The 11,852-nt window shown below is 41.4% G+C and overlaps 2 protein-coding genes across 3 annotated transcripts in view; both read right to left on the bottom strand.

The window, feature by feature from the left end:
• gtpbp2a (GTP binding protein 2a) overlaps positions 1-805 on the bottom strand; it is a 45,485-nt gene extending 44,680 nt beyond the window's left edge. For both annotated transcript variants that reach the window (XM_088304698.1, XM_088304699.1), the window contains exon 1: positions 583-805. The gene's annotated coding sequence lies outside the window, so the exon portion shown is untranslated. The remainder of the gene's footprint in view (positions 1-582) is intronic.
• A 2,434-nt stretch (positions 806-3,239) lies between these two features.
• On the bottom strand, positions 3,240-10,807 carry bfsp1 (beaded filament structural protein 1). The gene is made up of 8 exons (XM_088304697.1): positions 10,261-10,807; positions 8,381-8,441; positions 7,787-7,882; positions 7,086-7,178; positions 6,637-6,750; positions 5,153-5,373; positions 4,762-4,853; positions 3,240-4,665 (listed from the first exon to the last, which is right to left on the bottom strand). The coding sequence occupies exons 1-8, from the start codon at positions 10,626-10,628 to the stop codon at positions 3,620-3,622; spliced, it is 2,091 nt and encodes a 696-aa protein (XP_088160823.1). The 5' UTR covers positions 10,629-10,807; the 3' UTR covers positions 3,240-3,619.
• Positions 10,808-11,852: the final 1,045 nt, after the last annotated feature.

The following is an 11,852-nucleotide window of genomic DNA, read 5'->3' as shown; positions in this document are numbered from 1 at the left end:
TGGGCCAGGCAAGTCAATAATAACAGGCAGGCAGAAAGACTACATAGAATGAAAATTTGAACATAGTTCTTTTTTTGTTTTTCTAATTAAATATATATATATATATAAAAATCAATTTCAAATTTACCACCACAACAGCGGTGTTAAATGTGCACGCACTTTCAGATTTTGTGAAGTATGAAAAAAAAAATGCTCGATCACACTCTTAATCCGCTTTTACGCATCTATTTTTTACATTCTGAGCTTAACTTTAAAGACAATTTAGGCATTGTAACATGTAACAGTTTAGAATTAAAAAAAAAAAATTGACCATTGCATAATTCAACATGTTTAATAATAAATGATAAGTGCCTCAATTAAATTGTGATGGAGACGAACATTGCTAGATACATTTTAATAAATTCAGCTTCAACAAAATAACAGCGCTAGCAATACTAAGCTAGCATTAACACTGTTAACAAGCCAAAGTTGGCTAGCCACAGCTGTTCTACTGTAGCATGATTTACTGTATTTTTAATTCAAAGTATGTATACTGATTCTATGCCCAGTTAATAACAAACGTGGAATTTGGACAGGGCTCACCTGTTTTCTGCGTTTGGTTACTTGTTGAGTGTGGAGTCTCGGCGACGTAAGTGAACGTGCGCACCTTGCTTGAGCAAACCCGAAGATGGGGAACGCCGGCGCTACGACTTAGTAATTGGTTCTTCGTTTAGTGTCGGGTAGAATGTTCGACTTCTTTTGTCCCCTGTCTAAATAGTCAAAGTGTGGCGTTTCCTGTGATTAGTGACAAACTTTCCACGTTAGTATTTGGCGCAGGACGTTGTGGCAAGTGTGGGCGCCGAAAAGGGGGAATACGTAGAAGGCTTCAAGGGGCGCATGATCGACAGGGGCCCAGAGGGGCCCCTCATAAAATTATAATCTTGACAAAATAATATGACACTCAGTAATAAACGTTCAAGTACCCATTTATTTAATTTACAATGCATTGGTGGCCACAGCTAAGTGTATTTGTTTAGGAAACTTTCTCAACGCCTCCCCTGTCCATTAACGTAGAATGGTTTAGTCCACCGCTCCAGTTTGCAGAGGCGGTCAGCGTTTCACCTTATTAGACGGTGAGTGGAGGCAGAGACGACAAGATGCCCTTGAAGTCCGGTTGCCCCCCCCCCCCCCAAAAAAAAAGATAGAAAGAAGAGAACTGTCATGCCCATCACTAATCAGTTAAGCCTCTATCCCACTGAGCGGCAAATAATTGCTAGTGCGTTCAAAGACAGCGAATGATGCATTTGCGTCAGAGTTCGATGGGTTTGTTCAATCGCTCAAATGTTCGCCAGACATTCGCCAACAGTTTTAGTGCTTATTCTTGTCGCAAGGACATTTTTAACAAAATTCCTCCCCTTGTGTCAAGAAAAGTGCAGGCGAATGTCTTCCGAACATTTGACAACAGTTTAGCGAACATTTGCGACCTGGAACGAACCCTGTTGTGAACACCTTCGCGCACATAGGGAAATGTTTGCCCTTAAGTGGGATAGTGGCCTTATGGTTGGGGAGGGGGCCTATATTTGATAGTTAGCCTCAGCCGGGGCCTATGAGAAGGTAAAGGTGGCCCTGGCACTGTGATGTTAATTTCCTGTGACAGCAGGTGGCAGTACAGAGCTAAATGGCAGCCCACTGAGATCCATAAAAAACGGTGGATTTTTCTACTGAAATCATATTCCACTAGCGTTTTAATCACAACACTGTGTTTAGACTCGTGGGGGCACATCTTGCAAAGAATAAAGACATTAAAATTGAATCAGAGGCACGGCTTCAAGGAAAGGCACAAGTTACAACTGCTGGCATTTTGAAGTTATTTTGGTCCAAATAAATAAATAAAATAAAAATCAGAGTGCTGCCAAGTCCTCGAAGCCCTTTTTTGTTCCTGGGAATCCATGCAGCATCCGATGGAGAGGACACTCTGCTGCTGCTCTGCTGGATCTCAAAAAGGACAAGAGGAGACAAACATTGCTTCTCAGCAAGAACAAGCCAGGCGAGGTGAAGCGCTCTCTGCTCAGAGGAGGCATCATTACATTAACGGTTTATTTTTAGCATCATATCATCAGCACTCTTGGCTATCTGACAAAGGAACAACTCATTCCAAAGCTTATGCCATTAAGTTTGTAATCGGTTTTGAATGTGCTGCGGGTGAGTAGCTATTTATGAAGAGAACATAAAAAAGGGTGTTTTCTGTGAAAACAAATGTAATTTAGTCAAAAATGAACATATTTATAGACCCTTTTGAAACAATGGCAAAATTTGTCTTTGACTTGACTTTGACTTTAGAGTAGTTTTGTTTCACGACACTCAGTTTTTTTTTCCACGTATGTGGAAGCTTTTGAAGCCTGTCACACCGTGAATCTGTAATTTCATTTACATGTTGCGAAAAGAATGTATTAGAATTTAGAACTAATCCAACTATAGTGCTTAGACCTCACTGCTCATATTTTTTTACTATATGAACACTCTAATATGCTTTTGACTTTGTTCTCCATTATCAAGGGCACAGCAGTCGACTTTCTTTTAATCACATGCTTGGTTGCAGGCTTTCTCCCTGATTCTGCAAATGCCGCAGAATGAAGTTGTGAGTTGTGTGTGGTTAGCCGTCAACCCCGCCCCCCCTCACCCCCGCAGACTGCAAAACCACTTTCGTCTCCGCACCACTCTGTAATCCTGTTGACCAACCGTGCCTCCTTCACTAAAGCAAAGAGTTAAACAGTGCCCGTTTGTGAGAGGAAACTCTATTATGTCCAACGTTAAGATTAGCCACAGTAGCCACACTTTTCAGCCTGAAGCCAGTGCTTTTTATAAAATGAGTTATGACCTTGAGGCGTTCCGGACATTTAACCTCAACGTCGTTAGCCACATTGCGTGCATGCAACACTCTTTGGGAATCTCAAGTCTTCACCTCTCAGGTGGTACAGTTCACGGTGAAATGATCATTCATCCAACATCAGGCAAAGGAAATAGTCTTAAGGTTCCGCGTACTTAAGAACCATTTATTTATCCATTTTCTTGACTGGTATTCCTGTTTAGACCGACGGGGTTCTGGAGTCTATTCCAGTTGTCTTTGGGTGAAAGGCAGACAACACCCTGGACTGGTCACCAGAAAATCGTTCAAATTCACACCATCGGTGAATGGGAACTGAACCCTTTCTGCCTGCACCAAAGTCAGGCGAGGGAACCACAAAGACAGGAGGGCATAATTGATGTTTGAGTCGTCTTTATTGCAGATATCAAAGCAAATTATTACACAGCAAAATGGTGCTGAGGGCAGGCGGTGGCATCCAATTGGGCAAATGAGATCAAGAGGGCGAAATTGGAGTTGGAAGACAGAAGGGTAGCACAACTTCCTCGATGAATAATTCTTCTCATTTATTTGATTTTTTTTTAAAGTGGCACAGAGCTTTTTTTTTGTTTGTTTTGGTTTGTTCGTTTTCGTGTCCCAAGTTTTCAGACAGTAAAGGACTAAAGCATGAGCATGGCCGTCTGGTCGCAACGCTGGACGCAGAACCCAAGACCGCAAGTAGAAGGAGGAGCCTGGAATATGAGCGCAGGAATGTTTGGTTGGTTGTTGACGTTTGTTCTAATGTTTCTTCTTGCTGGATTTCTCGATCGTGGTTTCCACCACCATGGAAGTCTCCTCGTAACCTTTGAGCTTGCGCCCGTTGGAGAATTTCTCCACAGACTCCAGCACCACCTTCTCGTAGCTCATGGCGTCTGGGGTAAAGCTACTGGAGCTTGAGCTGGTGCTGGTGCCGCTGCTGCTAGAACTGGAACTAGAACTAGAACTAGAACTAGTACTAGAACTAGAACTAGAATTGGAACTGGAACTGGAACTAGAACTGGTGCTAGCAGCGCGAGGCAGAGATTTGGGAGTCGTCCCACTTGGTCCATTGTCATCCTTGTTCTTCTTTGGCGAGGCGGGATCCACTGCTGGTGTTGGATCTTTGGGTCCGGAGAAAGGTTGGACTGGACCTGGATCTTTGGGTTGAGGGTCAGGCTCTTCTTTCTTAACCTTGTCTTTACTTCCATCTTCCTTCCCTTTTCCTCCCTTGTTGTCTTCCTTACCTCCTGCGACATTAGAAGGAGGGGTGGGAACTCCAGGTCTGGGGCATGGTGTGGGCTGAGGTGGTTGAGGGGATGGGGTGTTTCGTCCAAGAGGCTGATCGATGATGGTGACTACGATGTGTCCGGCGGATGGTGTCGTAGTGCAGAAGCAGGGATCCGGGTAGCTTCCTTCGCCAGTGACGAGGACGTAACGACCCTTTGTGTAAAAGTCAGCGATGGGCTCCGGCTTCTTGTACTTCTTCATCCGATCTCTGACGATGTTACAAAGTGTGTCGAATGCCTTGCTTATCTGAGCTCCGTCAGGGACGTCCTGCGGAGACACACCGGAGAACACGGGCCTCTCCTCAGTCCTCCTCACGTTATCATCCTGAACGTCTACCGAGGACGTCCCCTTGGCTTCGTCGTCCGGAGCCACTCCTCCGGCGGCACCGGTGTTTCGATCCTCCTGACCATTATCGATGACATCTCGGGCCGTCAGATCCTTCTTCTTCTGGACTTTCTTGGCCATGATCTTCTGGCGAGGTTTTATGTTGGTGATATCATGGATGGCAAGAGTGATATCTGGGAACAAGAGACGACTTTTTTGTTTCGGTACTTCAAAAATGTTTGTCCTTCCACAGTCTTGGGAGTGTAGTGACTGAGTTGTGACGACTTTACCTCTGCCCCTGTTTGAGGCTGGGGGGGTGTGGGTGTAGTGGTAACTGGTAGTAAACAGGGTGACCGGTGTGCCGATTATTGCCGAATTCAACCTGTGATGGAATACAGACGTAAAATGTCACCAGTTGCCATTCAAGTATCGGGTTTGCCAAGCCGTAAATCTTAATAAGTCGGTTTCTAGTCTGTGCCTCTGTCTCGATGCGTGGAACTCAACAACTTTGTGATGAAAATGCAATCAATGTTTTTCCTGTCTTTACGGCCTTTCGCATCCTTCTTCAGTTTGTCGGGTAAACCTTCCATGAAACGAGAACGCTTGCCTTGTCGCACCCCCCCGAGCTATGACCCCACTCGTCACAGTAACGAAACAGCAGTCAGTCAGTGTCGGTCTCACCTGTTATCCTCATTCTCGATTATCCTCTTGTACCTCTCCAGCTCGTTCTCCAGAGAAATTTGGTACATGGCCAGGTGGCGACACTCGCTGGTGAACCTCTCCAGGGCCCTCTCGGCTTCCTCGATCTCCTTGCGCAGCGATTCGATTTGCTCGTTGTACAGCTGGATCTCGTCGTCGAAACTCTCCTGGGTGCTCCTGATGGCTTGCTCCAACATTGCCGCCTGCGAGAGACACAGACGCCTTATTAATCAAGACGCTCTGATGAAATGATTCTCGAGAATTACAAATGCCCTTGAGGAGACTTAACAGCGCTATCGTGCATGTCGTCAATATTGCACTCCAGCATTTTTTTGCTCGCGAATCTCTATTAGGAATTGGAAAACTAATTCAAATCCAAGCATGGCCAACATAGATGGTGTATACATTTGAAATTAAGTACATGTATGACCGGTTATCAAATCCTTGTCAAAACTTTTGTTGCTTCTCATGTTTCCATTTGGCTTCCATAATATGCTAAAAAATGATAGTGACAAACATCACTTTGGCAGTTGCTAGTTGCCACTATTTAGAGTTAGAAGGATTGTGAGTTATCATCCACTTCAATAGCTTGGTTCAAATGGACAAGAGCTGACATCTGGTGGTGTCTCAGTGTCAATGGCTAACCACGGCGACGATTGGGTGGGAGAATACAGAATTTAAAAATTAAAATACAGAACTTGTAATTATTTATTCCACACCGACAATACTTAAATGGCAGAAAATACAAATATTCATAACTTAGAAATTAAATAAAATTGCAAAATTCATAATGTTTCATTTAAATGAAGATTTCTTTTTTTTTAATTTAAATTAACAGTAAGTATAGCTTTACATAAAAACATGTACATTTATACATTTAAATAAAGAATATTAAAAAAAAAATACATAACATGAAATCACAAAATTCTCTATTCAAATTTGAACATATATGTAATAACTAAATAATCTTAGGGTTAAGGTCTTACTATTGAATAAAAAGGAAATTTAAATAACAAAAAAAGCACAATTTACTTGTCTGTTTTATTCAGTGAAATAAATATTATTCACTTAAATAAGCAATATGTTTTTAAAAAATTGTAAAATACTATTTATTAATATTTAACATACTTTGTAATCAATACATTTTAGAAAATTTTCAAAATATTTTATTGAGAAATAAATTTGAAATAAACATTTATCCATGAATCATCCAGTCTTGATGTAATTGAACTAACTAGAAGCTATAATAAATAATAACACCTCAAACCTAGTCCCTGTTACTTACAGTGAACGTTTGATTAGTTAATGTCCAATTTATAATTAAAAAAAACAACGTAAACGCCTGAAAATCTAAAAATAAACACTGAATTGGTCATTTTTGTGACTGAGCAATGTTTAACGGGATAACGGGGTTTAAAAAAAGCCTACTTAAACTACAGTTGCCATGGTGACCATGTGCCACCCACCTCTGCCTGGAGTCTTTGTTTTTGGGCTTGCAGCTGGCAGAGGGCGCTCTTGTATTCCTCCAGCTGACTCTGCAGGGCCGGCAATCTACTCTGCACCAGCAGCTTCTCCTGCTCCTTCACAACGACAAAAAAACAATCACTTAAAGAGTGACCTATCTTGCCAGATCATTAATTCATTAAACAAATGATGAATGTTAACATTTATTTAAATTTAATATGAACAATTTACAACAATCAGCAGTTTTCTTGACAATGATGGCACATTTGCTCCAACAGTAGCCTGTTTGACAAATATTCTATATTCTATATGTCCTTCACCCATCCACTCTCTCACGTGTACCAATATGGACACATAGACAACAGGACTGAAAGGCCATCAACCTCATCAGCACTTGGAATAAAGTCCCCAGGGAGGCTACACAGACACACGTTTTGTTGAGTGACCTCACCTCGGAGATGCCCACTGACACAGTGGGAGCAAGCGGAAGCGTCTGGTTGATTTGCTGCAAAATGTGTACAAAGGTCTGGATCTCTGCAAGGTTCTGTTAAGAACACACCAGGAAAATACAAATGGGTTTTATTTGTTTCTATAAAAGCTTACGGCCTTGGCTATAGTTTGCCCACTTCTGGGTAAATGCATACACAATAATAAAAGAGCAAATATGTTCCAATCCTTCAAACACAAACAGTACGGTAATTTAAAATGACTTTTCATCTTTTACCTGACATAATATGCTGCTAGCGGAGCGTTAATGATAATATTCAAGAATACATCGCCATCAAATGTACCACCAGGCGATGGTATAAAGAAGGAAAATGGTCCAGACAAATGTGTCCTGCATAATGTCAACAATTTGAGCAGTTCTGATGGATGAAAATGGTTTTTGGATGGACATATTGCCTGTTTTGTTAACGTTTATTGCCACTACTAACATATAACATTAGGTTTTACATCTGAATCGCACTTGGCGGATGTGTTTTGGGTTGGAATAAATCAACATGAAGTTAGGAGCACTAAAGCCATTCTCACGGTTGAGGAAGCGCTAAGCATACACACTTTATCAGGCAATTTGGATGTATCTGAATAACCTTGGGCTTTACTGCATATCTAGATTAGATCATACGCTACGGTATATGCGAGTATCACAACCTTCCTATGTCTCTCTCTGGTAGAGTTGATGTCGTCCTGCAGGAACTGTGACTGGATCTGATGCTCCAAATTTTTCAGCAGTGCGCTGTCTGCTTCCTGCAGGGAAGTTAATGGGACAGCGGAGCAGAGGAAAACAGTATCGTTAAGAGGGAAACTCATGGGTATGTAGCAACATCAGGAAAGGAGTAACGTGTGTTCGACCATTGCAATCATTAAAAAAAATCCATTTAAAAAATAAATAAATAAATAAATTATTTGCTTGGAAGTCATATAATTAAGAGGTGTTTAATTTAACCATACATATTCATTTCAATTGTAAAAATATTTTCGAAAATTATTTATGATTTAATAAGATTCAGAAACTTTTTTTTTCTCAAATATTTAAGAAAATCCTTTGGATCAAATTTAATTCTAAAATATTTTTGGAATTTTTTCAGCATTAATCTTCCTTTGTTTCTGTATTTTTTTAAACTTATTCAAGTTGTTATTATACATAATTTATACATGAAAATAAATTTCAATAATTATGCGTGCAAACATTATATATTTGCCACTTAAGTATTTATTTTTTATTTTTTATAATTAATCAAGTACCTTGTTTAGCTGTTCCAGAGTGCCCCGTAGTTGCTCTTGATAATCACATTCATTTCTGTATCTGAGGGGGGGAAAAAACAAACAAAAAAAATAACAAACATGATGAGTGTTGATTAAACATTTTTCTTTTTCGAAAATGTATTAGCACCGTATTTTTTTTCAGCAATCAGGGGGTAGACATGCCATTCGTACTCTTGCATATTGTTGTTTTGTCTGGCAAGTCTCCCAATCACTTTTAAAGTGTCTCATTCAGACTCACTCAGCTGCAGAAGTGTGCAGAAAATTGCCTTGTGTTATATATTTCGCTGTCACAGCATAAAATGAATTTCTGGTGAACGAAAAGAGTCCCAAAGAGTCGATTTGGGAGTTCTTTCAACAATACTTGATTTATCAATGATTTGTGGTTTTGAGCTAAAAAAAAAATAAAAGAAAAAAAAGAAAGAATGTTCCTCCTTCACAATGACGAGGAGGAGTGCATGCAAGGGAGGCAATCTCTCTTCACCAACTAACAAAAGCGCTCTGTGTTCTTCTCAACTCATTGAAAATGTGGAAAGTGACACTTGTTCTGTGGAACTCGGTGGAACGTTTCATGCGGCTCAATGAGAAAGGAGATTTTGCAACACTGCACATTGTGACCTAAATCCCAGTGCGTTCCTCGTGGATTTTTGTTCTTTTTTCTGGTCACATGACATCAAGTTTGCCGTTTTTACCACCACAAGGGAAACTATGATGTTCGTTTGTTACATGCAGTTATAAAAAGACACACTTTTGGAAACTGGGTGGCAAATACAGAAAATTGGACTTTGATTAATGCGCCGTATTACAACAGCTCCGTTTATCTCTCATTAGCTCTTTTTACGCTGCCATCTTTTTTTTTTTTTTTGCATTGTGCTCTGTGAAATATCCCGAAATTGGGTGGATTGCCGACACTCACTTTCTAGTATTTTATACGTCACACCAGTGGCCGGGGCTAATTTTCTGCAGAATTCTGTATCATTTTTGTCCTCTTTGCTTGAATTTGACATCACCTTTGACTTAATATTGCTAGTTGCCAAATCAATATATGAACTCCAGGCTTAATTTTATTTTTTTTTTGTCTTGAAATAACAACAGAAAAGATAAGACCTACTCAATTCCCATGAATGCGAAGAAGTTACTGGTGCATAAAATGCCTTTAATTGCAAAATGATAATGCCACATTTCATGCGGGACCTTTTAAGTTTAAGGTTGGAAGTGTACTCTTCAATCACAAGTTTTTTTTTTTATTATTTCAACTCTACTGTGGTGTTTTATGGAGACAAAAAAAATAAAAATAAATAAATAACGATTAAGAGACACATTTGTAGCTATAGTGTTTTGAATCATTTTTTTTGTTGAATTTATCCACATTAATAATTTTTTTTTTTTACATTTCACCATGTTTAAAAAGATCCATTTATTTATTTTTTTTTATTTACAATGAGATTAGAACCAATGTGTTCAATTTAAAACCCTCTCTTCACTTGCGAAACATGCTTTGATGCTAACGGAATCAGTTTTTCCTCAGGCGAGAAGACGTGAAAAATAAAAACATTTTACTCAGTTTGAATGAATCCTCTTGAGAGTATGCTTGAGTTTGACAGTGCAGCGCACAATTTGGTGCGGATCCAAATTTGGATTGTATGGCCTTGGGAGAAGTCTGTGTTCTTTCAATTTACTCGATATCACTTGTGGAAATGGAACCTCCATTGCCTGCTGTTAGATTATTGGCTACAAACACCGTTCCCTCGAGGCTTAGCATTTTTTATCGTTCCCTTTCAATCCGAAACACATTTCGCTTCAGCTTATCTCTAAAGGGGGGGGATATTAGCAGAGACCCCAGCCGCGGGCCGTTCTCTTACTTGCTGGTGAACTCATCCAGCATGCGACAGGCGTCCCTCAGCTCTCTCTCCAGCTTGGCGTGGTCAGAGGTGAGCTCTCGGATCCGCCGCTTGTTGACTTGGATCTGCTCCTTGAACGTCTCCTCCAGGCCGCTGGCCTCCTCCATCCGTTGCAGAGTCTCCAGTTGCTTGCGGAACACGGCGTTGCGCTGCTCCAGGACCCGAGCCCGGTTGATGTAGCGGGCAAAGCGGCCGTTGAGCTCCTGGAGGTTCTCCCAGCCCTGGATGGCCGAGATGCCGGCCGAGTCCTCGGGTTCGTCGTGGAATACGTCCGAGTGCTCGTACTTTTCCTTGCGCACCTCCTTGCGCAGGTAGCTGGTCTTGAACATGTTGGTAGCGTTCTCTCCCTCGGACCGATGGTATCCCTCGGAGTACTTGTGCTCTTCAGCTCTTTATTGTGTGAAAACTGGGGTGCTCACCCTTGGCTGTCTCATGCTTGACTAAACGCCGCACGGTTCAGGTTGGCGACGAAATAGATCCCGGCACCTCCCATCTGACGGTGAACGCAACTTGTTGTGAGCCTGGGGCCTTCCACAGTTGATTGTTGGCTTTGTTGCCGGCATTTGAAAAGGCACGCTGGTGATGACAAAGCAGAACCACGATAACACACGTTTACACAATTAGCCGGCGCGCGAAAGCGCTGGGTGGTTGCGCACAATTATTGTGCTTCTTCGTCAGCTGCTTTGTCGATCCGTGGATGATGCACGGGTTTGGATTTGAGCCCAAATGCAGGACAGAAGGGAGGTTTCGTGCATGGCAGCTTGTTTGGAGGCCAGTTTGCGCTACACGACCGCAGTAAACGCGACAATGTTATGATGGAATGTTTCTGTTCGTAATAGTTCTGTCAACAAAGTGGAATGAATGACCTTAAAAGGACATGATTTGATATTTCCCTTACGGAGGTTTACGATTTGTATGATGCTATTTCATTTAAAAATGTGTTTTGTCATGATCTGTCGTCGTTGTTTTTGGTTTGGTATTTAGTTTCATTCTTTTTTTCCCCTTGTGTTTGGTGTGTCTCGTCAAGTTCATTGTGTCCACCTGTGTTCATCTAGCCAGTCGATTGGAATTAGTTTCATGTTTTCCATTTGAAGTCTCATTCTCACCGGTTCTTTTTAGTACTTTTCCTTGCGTTTCCCAAACAATTATCGCCTGTCTTGTCCAGGTGTGCCTCGTTGTCTCATCAGTTTGTTTGCATTTAGTTCCATATTTCTCTTTTTTTTTTTTTTTTGCTGTTCCTCGTCACGACAATGTAGTAATGCTGCTTCCTTTTGTGGGAAGTTCATTTTAATTTTGAGTTTTCCATCCTATGCGCACCTTGTTTCCCCCCCCCCACCCTTTTTTTTGGACGATTTTGGCACGCCCAACTTGCCTCCTCGCATCCCTGAATTTGGGTTCTCCATTTTTATGACCAATCATGGCTCACCTGGCTTCTGAAGTTGAGCCACGATTGGTCATTAGCTGAGCCCTGAGCAACAGTGATGTCATTTTAACTCGACAGAAGTGCCAAAATGGCCGCCTTCTGAGATGGCTAAAAACGGTTGGATTCTACA

The sequence above is a fragment of the Idiotropiscis lumnitzeri genome, chromosome 9, assembly GCF_059441095.1.
Source record: "Idiotropiscis lumnitzeri isolate Australia: NSW breed Sydney's pygmy pipehorse chromosome 9, RoL_Ilum_1.0, whole genome shotgun sequence".
In the NCBI taxonomy this organism is placed as follows: domain Eukaryota; kingdom Metazoa; phylum Chordata; class Actinopteri; order Syngnathiformes; family Syngnathidae; genus Idiotropiscis; species Idiotropiscis lumnitzeri.
Note: the sequence above shows the minus strand (reverse complement) of the source record. Positions and strands in the feature narration are given on the sequence as shown.